Here is a 19,786-nt window from a genome sequence, read left to right on the forward strand (position 1 = left end):
AAAGCCCTTGCACTCAAACGGGAGGAACTGAAGAACCTCCTTAATCTAGAAACCAAGCGCAAATTTCCATACATATCACAAAAACGTTATGAGTGGGGGAATAAACCGGGCAAACAACTTGCCAGATCCCTTAGAGCCAAGTAGTCCAAGTCATTTAACTCCAAAATTAAACTTCCGAAGGAGCTTGCGCATGCTACCCCCCCATATTGCCAAAGCATTTAGGGAATTTTATGCAGACCTTTACAACATTATTAACGGTCTATCCTCCCCATCTCAAAAAGAGAAACGCAGTTGTATGCTCTCCTATCTGAAAGGTACTAATCTGCCTAAATTGTATCAATTGGCCCTTAATGAAATGGAAACTGACTTCTCTGTTGAAGAATTTCAAAATGCTTTAATCCTCTCCCTCTGGAAAAGCCCCTGGACCAGATGGGTACACCATTTTATACTATAAAGGAAAAAAGAGTGGGTTGCGCTAGAATAAAAAATATATAAAATATAAGCAAAGTTACACCAATGTGGATAACTGAATAAATAATTTTGTCAATCCTGTGCAAAAAGAAATTAAATTGCGTAGGAATGGACTGTAATGTATCAATGAAGATAACAAGTGTAGATCCCTATTGCTAATACAAACAACATAGATAGTAGTTGATTAATCTAATAACCAAAAACCAGCCAAACTGTGTAGGTAATAAAAAATAAAATAAAAAAAGAGAATTTTTTCAAAAATGCAATTTGCTTAATACATTAGTGAAACATAATTATAAACAGTGAGAAAAGTATATTATAATGTCAATAAAGTCTTTAGAGAAAAAATATGTTTGCAATAACTCCACGGTGATAAGTGACAGCAAACCATCCAAAATTGATGTGAATAGTGCACGACCTCCACCACAGATATTACTGCCGCTTACCAAAGGTATATGGTTCCTTGTTACAGAGAACCATACAGCGCAAATGACTGACTCCCCCAGTCCAGGGTATTCACAGGTGGATAAGGAAGATACAGGAACCAGTTATTTCTCCCAGCCTCCAAACAAACTTCCTCTCATCGGTTTTCATAAAGGAGATAAAACTCGCAATAGTGTAAAACCCAAAAAATTTAATAAAGTAAAAATACAGATTGCGCACTTACAGAGTGTCACTTAAACAAGTCGCGTAACAGATTCGAGCCGGCCGGTCTCGATATGTAGCGCCCAATACTTCCGGAACAAACACGTGAGCTAGTGGCGTCAGGACGTCGCTCCTCCTCCCTACGCGTTTCGTCACTATGGGACGTGGTCCACGTCCCATAGTGACAAAACGCGTAAGGAGGAGCGACGTCATGACGCCACTAGCTCACGTTTGTTCCGGAAGTATTGGGCGCTACATATCGAGACCGGCCGGCTCGAATCTGTTACGCGACTTAAGTGACACTCTGTAAGTGCGCAATCTGTATTTTTACTTTATTAAATTTTTTGGGTTTTACACTATTGCGAGTTTTATCTCCTTTATGAAAACCGATGAGAGGAAGTTTGTTTGGAGGCTGGGAGAAATAACGGGTTCCTGTATCTTCCTTATCCACCTGTGAATACCCTGGACTGGGGGAGTCAGTCATTTGCGCTGTATGGTTCTCTGTAACAAGGAACCATATACCTTTGGTAAGCGGCAGTAATATCTGTGGTGGAGGTCGTGCACTATTCACATCAATTTTGGATGGTTTGCTGTCACTGTATCACCGTGGAGTTATTGCAAACATATTTTTTCTCTAAAGACTTTATGGACATTATAATATACTTTTCTCACTGTTTATAATTATGTTTCACTAATGTATTAAGCAAACTGCATTTTTGAAAAAATTCTCTTTTTTTATTTTATTTTTTATTACCGACACAGTTTGATTGGCTGGTTTTTGGTTATTAGATTAATCAACTACTATCTATGTTGTTTGTATTAGCAATAGGGATCTACACTTATCTTCATTGATACATTACAGTCCATTCCTACGCAATTTAATTTCTTTTTGCACAGGATTGACAAAATTATTTATTCAGTTATCCACATTGGTGTAACTTTGCTTATATTTTATATATTTTTTATTCTAGCGCAACCCACTCTTTTTTCCTTTCATGCCAAATGTAGTATAACATTTGGGTTTGCTGCTCACTTTTCTTTAATTATTTTTTTTGACAAGCGCGGTTTCCCCTTTTTTCTATTTTGTATACTATAAAACATTAAGTGACATTCTACTTCCCCACCTCGCAGCTTATGCCAACTCAATCTCCCACTCTTCAGGTCTACGCTCAGAATCCCTCTCAGCCCACATCACCGTTATAACTAAGCCCAGTAAAGGCCCTACCCTTTGTAGCCACTACAGGCCAATTTCACTATTATATATAGATGTTAAGCTATATGCCAAAGTAATGGCAAATCAGCTACTCCCTCTACTACCCAGATGGATTTCGGCAGACCAAACTGGTTTTATACCCAACAGAGAAGCTAAAGATAATTTCTTACGAACCATATCCTTAATTCAATACATACGTCGATGTGCCCAATCCACCCTACTCCTTTCCAATGACACTGAACAAGCTTTCGATAGGGTGGATTAGGACTACCTAAAGATGACTTGTGTTACTTTGGCCTAGGCACCAAGATGTTTCATCAAATCTCCTCTCTCTATCCAACTCCACTGCACAAATCTGCATAAATGGCACACTGAGTGACCCTTTTACCCTACACAATGGTACTAGGCAAGGCTGCCCCCTGTCTTCTCTCCTCTTCGCCATTACTTTAGAACCTTTCTTGGCCACAATTACACACAACGTTAGTATAAATGGCATACATGTAGGCAATAGAATTCATAAATACACAGCCTATGCTGACGACATCCTATTCTTCATTCAACAACCACGTATAACACTCCCACACCTAATGTCAACCTTCTCTACCTTACAAAAATGATATCCAACTTAAAATAAACCATTCCAAATCTGAAATTCTGAACATCAATCTCCCCAGATCAGAGGCAAATTTATTGAAACTTCTCTTCCCCTTTAGATGGGAACAAAAGAACATGAAATACCTAGGCATATACCTCACCTCTAATCTTCACTCTCTCTTTAAACATAACTATATGCCCCTATTAAACAGTATTTGAAAAGATCTTAGGAAATGGTCTAACCTGTCTCATTTCTGATTGGGTAAATAGTAATAGCAGAGTATCTAGACAAGTGCTATTTCGCTCCAAGTGCTCTGGGGGGCTGGCCCTTCTAAATCTTAAAGCTTATTATCATGCTGTGGTGTTGTCAAGATTGGCAGATTGGAAATATGCTAGGAGCTCTAAACTACGGGTGCAGTTAGAACACTTAAGTTGCGTGGACCTGTTGTCCCCTGGATACCCCGCTCCTCCAGGAAACTCACTCGAATGACCTCTTCACTCACCACCTCCTTAGTCGTGTGGGATGTACTACACAAAAAGTTCTGTCACATGACTCCCCTTTGATGCCTCTCCTCAACCTTAATTACTTTCTACCAGGCTTATTGGATCTGGAATTTAAATCCTGGACAGAAGAACCCCTTTTGCTACATCATATCCTTCGCTCAAATACCCTTAAACCGCTATCAGAGGAGATACTACATTCTAAACCCATTACATTTATGGATAAATGGAGATACAACCAAATTCAACGCTTCCTTATGTCTTTTCCTCGTCCATTGCAAGGCCTACAAGACTTAAATGCCATTGAAGATGTATTCAACCATATATTTATTGTTTACTAATTCCACAAAAATTAAGGCACAGTAAAAAGGTGGTTGAAAGATAAGGCACTAGGAGGGAATGGGGGGAGGATTGGGGGATGGGAGGGGTTTAAAGGGTTATAGAAAGAATAATGTATGTAGGGAACTATTAATCGTGACACTGAAGGAATTGTGTAAGATTATCTCTTGGCAGTTTCTTTATTCTTAAGGGTATGTACATTTTATATGTTTATAAAATAAAAAGATTTAATTAAAAAAAGAAGATGTATTCAACCAAAAGGAACCATCTCTGCACTGCATCTCGCTGTTCTACAAAGCTCTTATCGCACTTCAAAACCCTTCACAACCGACCTTCCTTGCTAGATGGGAAACCGACCTTTATTCGCCCCTCATGAGCAAACAAAAGGATAAAGTCTTACAGCTAGCTCATGTCTCCTCATTTGCATCGAAAATGGCGGAAGTCAATTATACACTACTCACCAGATGGCACTACACCCCATTTAAGCTACATCAAATGTTCATCGCCAGTTCCCTGTTGCGTTAGAGGAACTGTGGGAACAAAGCTACTCATGCTCATATTTGGTGGACCTTCCCTTTAATTCGCCCTTTCTGGGCCAACATCCTCAATCTGATACTTCAGATCAAACGATATCCTCCCCAACGACCCTTGGATCATCCTCTTCCATGCTACTAAGGAACCCATCGGCACTTACAAACGATCACTCATCCCTCACTTGTTAAACATGGACAAGGCTTTCATTTCCACTCATTGGGGCCAACACACAATTCCATCTATGAAGAAATGGCTTCAAAAGGTCACCGAGGTTCATCTCATGGAAGACATTACCCACAGCATCAGAGACACCTCTAATCGCCATATGATAACCTGGGCCCCCTGGATAAAGTTTACTTTGACCTCCTGCTACAAAGATATCCTGTCAAAAGTTACTCAGGACTATCAAACAAGCACTTTACAACATAGTACCATAGCACCAATCCCATAGCTAAAACAAAAGGTGTATCAATAGCCTTTCATAGTTCTTTCTCCCCCAATGTACTTAAATCAGACATAGATCGCTTGCGGTGATATTTGTTCTTGAAAATTTAATTCCAACAGACTGTTTTCACAATTGTTAATGTTCATCTTCCAAACCTGGATCAGCTCCACTTCCTCTTCTCTGTGACAGGCCGCTTGAAGACCTTCGGATCACATAACCTAATCCTAGGAGATCTCAACGCTCCCCTCATCCCGAGACTTGACTCTTCCACCGGTAAATCACACATCACTCCTCCTTCCCTAACCAAACTACGCGCCATCGTAGTGGAACTATCCCTAGTTGATGCATGGCAACTTTTGCATCCTACTGAGAGGGACTACATGTATTGCTCCCTTGTCCATAAATCCTACAGCAGAATAGACAATTTTTCTCTCACAAACGCTTTTGGACCTAGACCCCCAGAGTGGGATAGGTCTGAAGTTATCGTCAGACCATGCACCCATACACATGACTCTAGGCAGAATTCCACAACACACACGTAGATCTACATGGCGACTGAACGATAACTGACTGACGGACATCGCTTGCACTGCAGCGGTATCGAAAGCCATCACAGACTTTACCCAACTACACGCTAGAGATGAGACCTCTGCCATGAACCAATGGGAGACCTTGAAATGTGTACTTAAAGGGATCTTTATCCAACATGGCTCCAGACTAAAAAGAGGTCGTACAGATGACATAAAATGCCTGTTTAAGCTAATATCCACACTCAAATCCACATACAGACACTAGACCCCAAGACGTGTCCAATGCACGACGTGACCTGTTGCAACTTTTCATGGACAGGGCACTTACCGCCCAGAATAAAAGTCATTATATTCATTATTCACAAGCAAATAAGTGTGGGAAACACTTCGCCAAGGTCTTACACCACAGACAACAAAGACAAAACATCCCCTACATAGTTTCTCTGGCCAAACAAAAAAACGCAAAAACTCTGAAATAGTCTCCGAGTTCAGGGACTACTACTCCTCTCTCTATAACCTCCCACCACATAGAACACAGAGCACACAACACACCCCAGACTTGCATCAGATCTCCCCAGACTTACATCAATATATTCAGGCCACACCTCTACCCAGTATACCCCCAGCAGAAATTGACAACCTCCAACAGCCCATTACTACTACGGATTTCCTGGGATCGATCAAAGGACTTAGAAATGGTAAAAGTCCAGACCCGGAAGGATATACTTCCCCCCCAATTTTACAAAATGTTCACTCAGCACTTAGCCCCCATAATGGCCCATGCATTTGAAGAGGTAGATGACAGGCACACTATCTTCTCAACTCCTCCAAGCCCAGATAGTAGTATTACCTAAACCAGGAAATGACTACTCATTATAGCAGCTATAGGCCCATTTCCCTCCTGAATGTTGACCTTAAACTATTCTCAAAAACCCTAGCCTCTCGCCTAGCCCCCTTGCTATCAACTCTTGTTCATAGCGACCAAGTAGGCTTCATACCAAATCGAGAAGCTTGGGACAACACTACAAAAATCCTGCATCTTCTCTTTATACCCAACACCACAATATCCCCACTTGCCTTCTAGCGTGTGATGCCGAGAAGGCTTTCGATAGGGTAAGCTGGCCCTTTCTATATGCATCACTTCATCAGATAGGTCTGGGGCCAAAAATGTTGAACAAAATCATGTCACTCTACACTAATCCCTCAGCTAAGGTAGTGGCCAACGGGGAATCATCAGACTTTCGAAATTAAAAATGGTACAAGACAGGGGTGCCCGCTGTCACCCTTAATATTTGCACTCACGATCGAACATCTTGCCTAAGCCATTTGCAGCAACGACACCATACACGGGATCCCCGCACCTTTGGCCCACTGCAAATTATCACTATATGCAGGTGACTTACTTCTCTATATCACCCAGCCACAAGTTAGCATCCCTGCCTTACTTCAAGGGCTTGACTGCTACGGAGCGCACAGCAACTTCAAATTAAATATCACAAAAACTGAAGCACTGAACATTTAAACTTGGTCACAGAATCCCTACTTAAGAAACTGTTTCCATTAAAATGGCAACCACGCTCGCTCAAATACTTAGGGACAGAGATACCTAGAAATCTACACGACACATATATCCTGAATTACAGTACTATATTAACAAAAATCCGACGCTCACTGGAATCATGGCATCACCTCAAACTTTCCTGGTGGGGACGAATGAATGTCTTTAAAATGGATATCCTCCTTAAGTTACTTACATTATTTCAAACATTACCCATACTTCTCCCAACAGCTTTCTTTCTCATGCTTTGCTCCTTAGCGGTCAAGTTAATCTGGCAAAACCACCCCTCTAGGCTCAAACATAAAATCCTATGCGCCCCTTCCAGACTTTCAACTATATCACACATCCGCCATAGTCTCGAGACTCCTTGAGTCGTTCTCACGCCCCCTATCCAAACCATCCACGGTTATTGAGCAGGACATGGTACAATTAGACCTCAGAGGTCTTGTGGGGACACAATGCAAAATTTCGCACTATGGACGGCATATCCTCATTGACGGTGGGGGAACTAACCACATGGTACCACAAAACAAACCACTTTTTCCCTTTCCACAGACCCTAATCTTTTATCTTCCCTATTTCTTAACCCTGCACTCCAGACATACAACACTAGAGGGCAATGTGGCTCATACACCAGGGAATAATGGCCTATGGCCAGTTTGTTCAAGCCTCCACAGGCCAATTCCACCCACAACCAGACACCCAATCAAGCGCCCTGATAGATTGGCTTTCCATGCTATCCCTAATACAACACTGTAGGACGCTCCATCTTTCAGGACAGGTCACAGACCACTCACAACCTTTGAGGATATGTGTGGTCTCTCTCGGATACCCAAATACCCATTATCTCTAATTTTCGAAGACATACAATCGCACATATGTAATACGCTGCCTAATTTCACACAAAAATGGTCAGGGGATATGGGTATGGAGACCTCTCTAACAATGGAACTATCATGATGGTACAGATATCCAGTCATGGTGAGCAAGATGTATCCGGGTACTCCGGACACATGCAGGCGCTGTCACGGAGGAGAGGGCACCTATACGCACGTATGGTGGGACTGCCACCGACTTCGCCCTTTCTGGGACAAGGTATTCAGTATTTATAATAACCTATACAATGTCTCCATGGTACAATTCCTGCAAGTGGCACTATTATCCATCCTCCCAGGACCGATAAGCTCCCACAGAAAAAAACACCTTAGATTTTTCCTGTCCGTAGCCCGACATGTCACATCACAATTTTGGAAATCCAACATCAATCCCCCCATCACTAGATGGATAGACACCATAAATGACATTATGCTCATGGAGGAATTACAGGCAAAACAAAACGATACCTGGGATAAATACACACAACTATTCCTCCTCTGACCCCTTCCTCAACAGCATAGCTGCGTGAGAAATAGGCCCCATAAATGTGGAACACAGAAGTGAAGAAAGGTACAAACCCCTAATAAAAGATTTTGATAATCCTTACAGTATAATGTAAAGATTAAATTGTTATAAGACTTTTACTGCTGATCCCCTCCTACCCGCTCCCTTTTTACCCTATTCTACCCCACACCCTCCCCCATTTGTCAGTTTGTTTATTGAGCAGATATTCCAGGCAGTGTCTGGAGATAGATGACACTGTGTGGCTGGGTCTTGTATGTAGTACTTGGAAGGAATGCTTTAAATAGACATGTAGTTGTAAAATGTAGCATTATACACATACACATTGGCCGGTATGCGAAAACTGCCTCACTCCCTTCTATCCCTTCCCTCCAACTTTATTGTGTACCCCCCTTCCTCATTCTCAACTGTGTTGTATTTTACTTTGAAAATCAATAAATATATTCAACCAAAAAGTTCCTCAGGACATTCAATCAACCAAACGCAGCTTGATTCCTGCACCCTATAGACAAACCTTTGGTCAAATATAATTTGCACACCCTCCTCCTGACCCTGTCTGTTTTCTGTCTTAGATAAACATGACAACATGCATGCCAACAACCCATCCTATCCCACCCTCTACCCCTTCCCTATTCTCTCCAGTATCTCTTCTCTCCTTTCATACTCAATCTCCTCTTTACCTCTCCTCTGATCTTTACTATTCAAGTTCCAATGCTCACATAGTTTTTCGCTTCTGCTTGGCCAGCAAATGTGTGATTTAACTCTTACTTTTAGAGGCCAAAGACTGTTACATGACCTTGATTGAGTTGGTATTTGTTTTAGAACCCATGTACTTTGTCCCCAAAGACTGTATAATTATAGTTCTATGTCTCTCTCTTCTACTTTATTTCAACAATTAAAGCGGGGTTCCACCCTAAAGTGATACTTCCGCTCATCGGAACCCTCCTCCGGTGTTACAGTTGCCACCTTTCATGGGGGAGGGGGGTGCCGATACCTGTCTAAGACAGGTATTTGCACCCACTTCCGGAAATAGACTGCCATGGGAGTCTATGCTTCTTCCTGTCCTGATGTGCTGTCTGCTGGGAGACACGCGGTTCCCAGAGACAGCACGGACAATTCCCATTGCGCTGCGTGACTCGGGCAGTAGAGAACCGGGAAGTGAAGCCGCAACGCTTCACTTCTTGATTCCCTCACCTAGAATGGCGGCGGCAGCAGTCGAGAACCGATTGGCCTACATCGCTGGACCCTGGGACAGGTGAGTGTCCATTTATTAAAAGTCAGCAGCTGTAGTATTCATAGCTGCTGGCTTTTAATATTTTTTTTTCCAGTGGACTCCCTCTTTAAACTGACAAAGGGCCCTCCAATAAACACAGGGTTTTTAAAGAGAAATTCTATGTGCTGGGCAATTTAAGCACTAAAAAAATTACCTCTACTGATCTCTAGTGGGTTACTGGCAGATCCACAAAGGGTATAGATCTCAGTTTAACAAAATCCTTTCCAAAACGGTAACAGATTTAAAAAGCATTTCAGGGGTTGTCCAGGGGCAATCATGGTACTTTCAATCCCTATTGAAAAAAGCTTGTATATTGCAGTATAACCTATGGATACATGACTGTGTCCCTCAATGACAGAAATAAATACAAATTAAATTACAAATTGTTATTTTTCAAACCTCTTTACTGGAGTATTTTATGTAAAGAAAAAATTTAATAAGACACCAAAATAGTAGTGTCGAAAGCAGTTTAGCACAGTTATAGTAAAAAGCTGAAAAGAAAATGGGTGTTCTGTGGTCATTGAACATCATGTGCTCTTTGCAATGAGTAAAGAAATATACATTCACTTGGTGAATGAAGACAATACACATAAAAATTTTGTGTTTACAAATACATTTCATTACAAGCTGTTATGTCTGTTATACAGTCATTAATCCCATAATACAGGGTCTTCTCATAGTATTTAAGTAGGTACTGTCCCTGTGTGGCCAGAAATGTACTTTCATGTGAGAATGTAAGAAAAAACAAAACAAAAAAAAATAAAAATAAAATAGCTACATTTTTGGCAAAATCATATTCGTATATCCCAAATCACAGTCGCATACATAATGGAAACACTTTAGCTGTAATGGACATCCTGACTTCAATACTGTCCTTGGGATAGCGTACAATAATTAGGAGTTTAGAGATGTGATAAACATGTGCCCCCGGAATCAGGGACATGCTGTGAAAGACAAAGACCTAATTTCCGTAGATTAAAGATTTTGTTTCCTAGGAAGGACAAAAACTGCAGGTTATAAGGGGAAGGGATAGCTTCATAATGTGTCCAGTGTTTCTTTCACTTCACTCCCTTGTGCTAAATCTTGAATAAGAAAAGTATATTTTCCAAAGTCAGAGTCACTCGGTTCCAGAAGCTGGTCTTTACGAGCTTTGGAAACCTTTAATTGCAAAACTTGTCTTCGTTCATTCCATTCTGTCAATTCATCCTTTCCATGAGCAAATGGACAATTGTTCTCATTAGGACAACTTTGCATCTCTTCAAACCTGGTAAAAAAAAAAAAAAAATTATATATATATATATATATATATATATATATATATATATATATATATATATATATATTAAACTCTACAAAGCTATTCAGCTCTAACCAACACGATCCAAACTTTATAACAAAATAGTTCCACAAATTAAAGAAAAAGAGGAAAAGGCACCAGTTCAACCTGTGGTGCATGAGTGTGTATGTGTTTATGTAAATAGCATATACCTGTATGTTGTGACCGTTAAGATGCCCATCTAATCGTTTTTTTTTTTAAACAATCGATGCTACCTGCTGATAACACTGCTTGTGGAAGAGAAATCCATATCCTTACCGCCCTTGACAGTAAAGAATCCTCTATGCAGTTTAAGGTTAAATCACTTCTCTTCCAACAACAATGCACGGCCACGTGTCTGTTTAAACTCCCTTACAATGAAAAGTTTTTTACCTCTGTTAGGGTCACCAGTAAGGTATTCGTATGTCACTATAATATCCCCTCTCAAGCGTCTCCTCTACAGAGAATAAGTTCAATGCTAGGAATCTTCCCCATGATAGCTGAGATCCTGTATTCCCTTTATTAGCTTTATTGCCCTTCTCTGGACTCTCTCTAGTCCCAGCACATCCTTCCTGAGGACTAGTGCCCAGAACTGGACAGCATACTCAAGGTGCAGCCAGACCAGAGTCTTGTAAAGTGGAAGAATTATCGTTTTATCTCTGGAGTAAATCCCCTTTTTAATGCATGCTAATATTCTGTTGGCTTTGCTTGCAGCAGCCTGGCATTGCATTCCATTGCTGAGCCGGTCATCTACTTGGATGGACCCCCAGATCTTTCCCTATGCTGGATTCCCCCAGAGGTTCTTCCCCTAGCGAGTAGCTTATGATCGTAATTTTAGCTCCCAAATGCATTACCTTACATCTTTCAACATCAAACTTAATTCGCCATGTACTGTAGATGCCCACTCCATTATTTTATTTGGGACTTCTTGTAGGGATCCAACATCTGGTTGTGTAGTTATTGCCCTGCTTAGCATTGTATCTGCAAATACTGAGAATAGGCCGAACATTGAGACAAAGCCAGGGGAAAAAGAAAAAAAGGTATGTCTTCTAGAATAAGGATGTAATATATATGACAAAGACATCAAGTCATGCAGGCCAGGAACCAGTATGTAAAAAAGGAACAATTTTTTTTGTTTCGTTTTTTTAGTACTGGGATTTTGGTCAGTGTCCACTTTGGCATTCTTTGCCTTTGTTGTGATTTATTTGATGCACAGTAAAACCTTGGATTACAAACATAATTCGTCCTGGAAATATGCTTGTAATCCAAAGCACTTGTATGTCACAGAAAATGTCCCCATAAGAAATAATGGAAACTCAGATGATTCGTTACACAACCATTTATTTATTCATAAATCCTTCCATTTATAGTCCATATAAAAAGATTATAGCAATGTAATAGGTCTTGCAACCATAAAATGTCCATCCACAAATGGCAGCCTCCACAAGGGGACTAGAAGCAAAATCCAGCAGGAGGTACAGTGTATAAAAGAGAAGAGAGGTGCCTCCAAGTGTAGCAATATGGTTAAATTTAATGAAGGTACAACATTTAGCAACTCACATGGTTGAGGATTAAAACAGGCACATCTAAGTATGCAAGCATCCAGGGTAAAGCTGTCCACATAGACCATCCTCTGCACCGCCGGCTCTCACCACTGTCAGTCTGCAATCGTGACCGGGAAGACTACCCTGCAGTAAAGCAATCTGAAAGCGAGGCTGGAAGCGCTTGCGGATTGCAGTGCGGAAAGAATGATGTTCTTGGCGGTGTGGTGGACGTTGCTAAATGTTGTACCTTCATTAAATGTAACCGTATTGCTACACTTTGAGGCACCTCTCTTCTCTTTTATACTCTGTTGCGACATGATGTTACTTGTATATCAAGTCAAACTTTATTAAAAAAACCTGTTGCTTCTCTTGCAAAACGCACTGAAACCAAGGTTTTACTGTATTTTCAGCACTGGGATTTCAGTCTTAATGATAATTTTGAGAATTGTGGCCCTACATTTTAAAGGTTCATTTCACTGCTGTTGTGGGAACACACTCGTTGGCATCAGCATTTCAGCTGAAAGGTATTTGGCAGCACCTGGTTACTATTTTTATTTTTTATCAGATGTTTAACCTGAGAAAAAGTAAAATTTTGGGGAAAAAAAAAATAGGTAATTTTGAAATTGATGGCAGCAACACTTGTCATAAAGTTGGCGTAGGGCTATTTTTACCAAAGTGTAGTATCCCTTTTTCTTTTAACAATTCTCTCTAAACATCTAGGAACTTAGATGACCAGTTACTGGAGTTATAGAAGAGGAATGGTGTCCCATTCTTGCCTAACTTCTCTTCAGTCCTGGGTCTTCTAGGTTGTATTTTTGGTTTCAATATGTGCTACATATATTCCATTGGTGAAAGGTCTGGGCTGCAGGCAGGCCAGTTAAGCACAAAGGCTCTTCTACTACGCCATGCTGTTGTCAAATATGCAGTATGTGGTTTAGCATTGTTGCTGAAAAATGCAAGGCCTTCCCTAAAAAAAGATGTCCTGGCTAGGAACATATGTTGCTACAAAATATATATATATATATATATATATATATATATATATATATATATATATTATATATGCACACATACATACACACACACAGTATTTCACAAGAGTGAGTACACCCCTGACATTGTTGTAAATATTTTATTATATCTTTTCAGGTGACAAACACTGAAGAAATTACACACTGCTACAAAGTAAAGCCTTGAGTGTAAAGCTTGTATAAGAGGGTAAATTTACTGTCCCCTCAAAATAACACACAGCCATTAATGTCTAAAACGCTGGCAGCAAAAGTGAGTACACTCCTAAGTGAAAATGTCCAAATTGGGCCCAATTAGACATTTTCCCTCCCTGATGACATTCGACTCGTTGGTGTTGCAAGGTCTTAGGTGTGAATGGGGAGCAGGTGTATTCAACTTGGGTGTCATCACTCTCACTCTCTCATACTGGTCACTTGAAGTTCAACATGGCACCTTATGGCAAAGCACTCTGAGGATCTGAAAAAAAGAATTGTTGCTCTACATAAAGATGGCCTATGCTATAAGAAGATTGCCAAGACCCTGAAACCGAGCTGCAGCACGGTAGCCAAGACCATACGGTGGTTTAACAGGACAGGTTCCTCTCAGAACACGCCTTTCCATGGTGGACCAAAGACCCTGAAGGCACTTGCTCAGCGTCATACCCAGAGGTTGTCTTTGGAAAATAGATGTATGAGTGCTGCCAGCATTGCTGCAGAGGTTGAAGGGGTGGGGGGACAGCTGCCAGTGCTCAGACCATACGCCACACACTGCATCAAATTGGTCTGCAAGGCTGTCGTCCAAGGAGGAAGCATCTTCTAAAAATGATGCACAAGAAAGCCCGCAAGTTAATCTTATAAAATAATATATAGAAGAGCGCCAAATCAGTAAAAAGTGCATTTATTTTATACAATCAATAAAAGTCTCACTTACATCCAGTGCTCTCGGGTACCCCCCGGCTGATGTCACACGCTGTCTACGAGCCAGTCTGTGTCTCTGTGCATCACAGAACATAGCGGAGCTTCCCCTAGCGCGCTGTGGAGGAAGATTCATCCAGTAACAGCACCAGCGAAAGGGAACAGTGATTTGACTATCAAACGGAGGACAATAATAATTATGGATGTAAGTGAGACTTTTATTGATCGTATAAAATAAATGCACTTTTTACTGATTTGGCGCTCTTCTATATATTCTTTTATTGGTATCCTATTCATGAGATGATTTCACTCTAAAGAAGCAGCTGTCGCAGGCGATTGTGTACATACATCCCCTATCCTCTAAGGACAGCAAGCAACCTTTCTGGATTTTCAGCAAATTCCAAGTACTGTTTTCTCAGATAACTTTTTAAAAAAACATCTTGCTTTGATAAAAACTGTTTTGAATTTATTTTAATGAACAATACAGACTGAACTGAAAAGGACACACCAGTATCTTTTAAAGCGCTAGTATCTTGTGTTTTTTATCATACGCAAGTTAATCTTGGCCTCATCAGACCACAGGACATGGTTCCAGTAATCCATGTCCTTAGTCTGCTTGTCTTTAGCAAACTGTGGGCTTTCTTGTGCATCATCATTAGAAGAGGCTTCCTTCTGGGATGACAGCCATGCAGACCAATTTTATGTAGTGTGCAGCATATGGTCTGAGCACTGACAGGCTGACCCCCCCCCTTCAACCTCTCTGCAGCAATGCTGGCAGCACTCACATGTCTATTTCCCAAAGACAACCTCTGGATTTGACGTTGAGCACGTGCACTCAACTTCTTTGGTCGACCATGGCGAGTCCTGTTCTGAGTGGAACCTGTTTATAATCACACACATAGGTTGGACTTGTGTCTTTTTTCAACCTCACCTACTATGTAACTACCGTATGTCCTGTTAAACCTCTGTATGGTCTTGGCTCCCCATTCACTTTCTTTCACTCATGGTTAGTTTTTGTATGAAACCATTCATTATCAATCAATTGTTTTTACTCCTTTATAATCAGGACAACAGAAAGCCAAATTACCCTGAAAAAGTTTAAGTTCCCCAGTTCTTAAAGGGGCTGTAAACCCTTGTTTAAAAAATAAAAAATAAACATGTCATACTTACCTCCACTGTGCAGTATTCTGGGCCCAACCAGCGATGCTGCTATGCACACTAGCTCATTATGCCTTTGTTTTGCAGGTTTTTTTTTGGGGGGGGGGGTTTAGGGTTTACAACCACTTTGAATGGAACCAAAGAACTTTAAGAACATATTAAAAGGGTATTGCCGAGTGCATTCCAATGGGCAATAAATATAGAACAAAAGGTTAAACCCGATTGGCTAAACCATAATGTACTGTAAAAAGTCATATTAACCACTTGCCGACCGCCTCACGCCGATGTACGTCATCAGAATGGCACGGGCAGGCATAAGCACGTACATGTACGTGCTTTGCCTCCCGCGGGTCGGGGGCCCGATCGGGCCCCCGCCCGGTGCCTGCGGCGGTCGGTTTTCGTTCGGGAGCGATCCCGGACGAGGGGACGGCCATTCATTCATGGCCACCCCCTCGCGATCGCTCCCGACGAATGGAAATCCCCGGTGACATCACTTCCTCTCCTGTAATGTAAACACAGGAGAGGAAGTGATGTATTCTCTCCTCCGTGTCGGTATTTTTCGTTCCGACACGGAGGAGAGCGGATCAGTGAGTTGCACCAACACATCCCACACACAGTAGAACATGCCAGGCACACTCACACCCCCCCTTTACCCCCCGATCACCCCCCCAATTACCCCTGCCCCCCAGTCACAGTGACACCAATGTCATTTTTTTTTTTTTTTTTTGCATTGGTGTCATTTGTGACTGTAATAACTGTTAGGGCAGTTAGGGTTAGCCCCCTTTAGTTCTAATGTACCCCCCTAACCCCCCCAATAAAGGTTTAACCCCGTGATCACCCCCCGTCGCCAGTGTCACTAAGGCTGGGTTCACATTGCAGCGGTTTATGAGAACGAATGTGATTCGCACCGCACTGCAGTGCAAATCACATCCGATCTCTGTGCGATTCGAGTTCAGCCATTCGCCGCACCCGCCGCACCCGCCACACCCGCCGCACCCGCCGCAAATTCGCACGGGACCCTTTTTTTGGCCCGCAGCAGAATCGGATCGCATGGGTGTTCACACCATGCGATCCGAGTTTGCAGATCGCACTGCGATATGCGAACTGATCTGGGGGTGTCAGTAACATTTCACTGACACTCCCAGCAGTTCGCATAGGGCAGTGTGAACTGCCGCCGGGAGGCATGCGATGCGGGAACCCGCCGCGGATTCGCGGCGTTTCCGCATCGCTCCAGTGTGAACCCAGCCTAATAAGCGATCATTTTTCTGATCGCCGTATTAGTGTCACAGGTGACGCTAGTTAGGCAGGTAGGTATTTAGGTTCGCCGCAGCTTTTTATAGCGCTAGGGACCCCCATATACTACCGCATAAAGCCCCCTGATTGCCCCCTAGTTAACCCTTTCACCAGTGATCACCATATAACTGTTACAGGTGACGCTGGTTGGTTAGTTATTTTTTTATAGTTTCAGGGCACCCGCCATTTATTACCTAATAAAGGTTTAACCCCCTGATCACCCGGCAGGTGTCATTTGTGACTAATAACTGTTAGGGCAGTTAGGGTTAGCCCCCTTTAGTTCTAAGGTACCCCCCTAACCCCCCCAATAAAGGTTTAACCCCGTGATCACCCCCCGTCGCCAGTGTCACTAAGGCTGGGTTCACATTGCAGCGGTTTATGAGAACGGATGTGATTCGCACCGCACTGCAGTGCAAATCACATCCGATCTCTGTGCGATTCGAGTTCAGCTATACAGATAGTATGGCTGAATTCGTGTCGCACCCGCCGCACCCGCCGCAAACTCGCACGGGACCCTTTTTTTGGTCCGCAGCAGAATCGGATCGCATGGGTGTTCACACCATGCGATCCAAGTTTGCAGATCGCACTGCGATATGCGAACTGATCTGGGGGTGTCATTAACATTTCACTGACACTCCCAGCAGTTCGCATAGGGCAGTGTGAACTGCCGCCGGGAGGCATGCGATGCGGGAACCCGCCGCGCATTCGTGGCGTTCCCGCATCGCTCCAGTGTGAACCCAGCCTAATAAGCGATCGTTTTTCTGATCGCTGTATTAGTGTCACAGGTGACGCTAGTTAGGCAGGTAGGTATTTAGGTTCGCCGCAGCTTTTTATAGCGCCAGGGACCCCCATATACTACCGCATAAAGCCCCCTGATTGCCCCCTAGTTAACCCTTTCACCAGTGATCACCATATAACTGTTACAGGTGACGCTGGTTGGTTAGTTATTTTTTTATAGTTTCAGGGCACCCGCCATTTATTACCTAGTCTCACTAGTGTACCCCTAAATTTAGGGGTGTCTACTTTCTAAAATGGGGTCATTTGGGGGGGGGGGTTTGTGCCATCTTGGCATTTTATGGCCTTCAAAACTGTAACGCCCTTAGAAAGCCTGAAGGCGGTGCTTGGTTTTTGGGGCCCCGTACGCGGCTAGGCTCCCAAAAAGTCCCACATATGTGGTATCCCCGTACTCAGGAGAAGCAGCAGAATTTATTTTGGGGTGTCATTTCACATATGCCCATGGCATGCGTGAGCAATATATCATTTAGTGACAACTTTGTGAAAAAAAAAAAAAGTTTGTAATTTTCCCGCAACTTGTGGCAAAATATAAAATATTCCATGGACTCAACATGCCTCTCAGCAAATAGCTTGGGGTGTCTACTTTCTAAAATGGGGTCATTTGTGGGGGTTTTGTGCCATCTTGGCATTTTATGGCCTTCAAAACTGTAATAGGTAGTGAGAAGTGAACTCAAAAAATTACGCCCTTAGAAAGCCTGAAGGCGGTGCTTGGTTTTCGGGGCCCCGTACGCGGCTAGGCTCCCAAAAAGTCCCACATATGTGGTATCCCCGTACTCAGGAGAAGCAGCAGAATTTATTTTGGGGTGTCATTTCACATATGCCCATGGCATGCATGAGCAATATATCATTTAGTGACAACTTTGTGAAAAAAAAAAAAAAAAAAAAAAAGTTTGTAATTTTCCCGCAACTTGTGGCAAAATATAAAATATTCCATGGACTCAACATGCCTCTCAGCAAATAGCTTGGGGTGTCTACTTTCTAAAATGGGGTCATTTGTGGGGGTTTTGTGCCATCTTGGCATTTTATGGCCTTCAAAACTGTAATAGGTAGTGAGGCGTGAAATCAAAAATTTACGCCCTTAGAAAGCCTGAAGGCGGTGCTTGGTTTTCGGGGCCCTGTACGCGGCTAGGCTCCCAAAAAGTCCCACATATGTGGTATCCCCGTACTCAGGAGAAGCAGCAGAATTTATTTTGGGGTGTCATTTCACATACGCCCATAGCATGTGTGAGCAATATATCATTTAGTGACAACTTTGTGTAAAAAAAAAAAAAAAATTTTTTTTTTGTCATTATTCAATCGCTTGAGGCAAAAAAATAAAATATTCAATGGGCTCAACATGCCTCTTATCAATTTCCTTAGGGGGTCTACTTTCCAAAATGGGGTCATTTGGGGGGGTTTTGTACTGCCCTGTCATTTTAGCACCTCAAGAAATGAGATAGACAGTCGTAAACTAAAAGCTGCGTAAATTCCAGAAAACGTACCTTAGTTTGTAGATGTGACAACTTTTGCGCAAACCAATAAATATACAATTATTGACTTTTTTTTTACCAAAGACATGTGGCTGAATACATTTTGGCCTAAATGTATGACTAAAATTGAGTTTATTGGATTTTTCTAATAACAAAAAGTAGAAAATATCATTTTTTTTCAAAATTTGCGGTCTTTTTACGTTTATATCGCAAAAAATAAAAATCGCAGAGGCAATCAAATACCATCAAAAGAAAGCTCTATTTGTGGGAAGAAAAGGACGCAAATTTTGTTTGGGTACAACATTGCATGACCGCGCAATTACCAGTTAAAGCAGCGCAGTGCCAAAGTGTAAAAAGACCTCTGGTCATTTACCAGCAAAATGGTCCGGTCTGAAAGTGGTTAAAGACAGAAAAATATAAAGAGGATGGTTCACTGTCAGCATTCCAACACAAGGAATGCAACAAAAAGTGTAAGAACCCAAATCAGGGTAGCCAAGATAGAGCACGTGAGACACATAGTAGAGGAGAGTTTAAAAAAAAAAAAAAAGCCCAAGAAATTCTTTAAAATGTATAAACGGTAAAAAAGTGAGGTCAGAACTTGGTTTTAGCTGACAAAGAAGCCAACTGTACTAAATGCTTTCATCTCCTCAGCTTTTACACAGGAATATATAAAATATAACAACCACGACTGTAACATATGTGAAAAACTCGATATACCTAATCACGTTTAATTTTTCTCTGCAGGTTAAACACTTTCTGCATTCCAAGTGCCCATCTTTAACCCTTGAC

At 41.9% G+C, this 19,786-nt stretch overlaps 1 protein-coding gene across 5 annotated transcripts in view; it reads right to left on the reverse strand.

The window, feature by feature from the left end:
- Positions 1 to 9,884: 9,884 nt before the first annotated feature.
- Positions 9,885 to 19,786, reverse strand: part of ZC3H7B (zinc finger CCCH-type containing 7B) — a 624,860-nt gene continuing 614,958 nt past the window's right edge. For 4 of the 5 annotated variants that reach the window (XM_077452416.1, XM_077452411.1, XM_077452410.1 and 1 more), the window contains one exon: positions 9,885 to 10,765. In XM_077452416.1, coding sequence (XP_077308542.1) covers positions 10,537 to 10,765 — 229 coding nt within the window. In that variant the 3' untranslated portion in view covers positions 9,885 to 10,536. Of the gene's footprint in view, positions 10,766 to 13,478; positions 13,846 to 19,786 lie in introns of those variants that run through there. The other variant, XM_077452413.1, reaches the window with a different exon arrangement.

Source organism: Lithobates pipiens, unplaced genomic scaffold, assembly GCF_037356315.1.
Source record: "Lithobates pipiens isolate NorthernLeopardFrog02 unplaced genomic scaffold, aLitPip1_a1.2 Scaffold_23, whole genome shotgun sequence".
Lineage (NCBI taxonomy): Eukaryota > Metazoa > Chordata > Amphibia > Anura > Ranidae > Lithobates > Lithobates pipiens.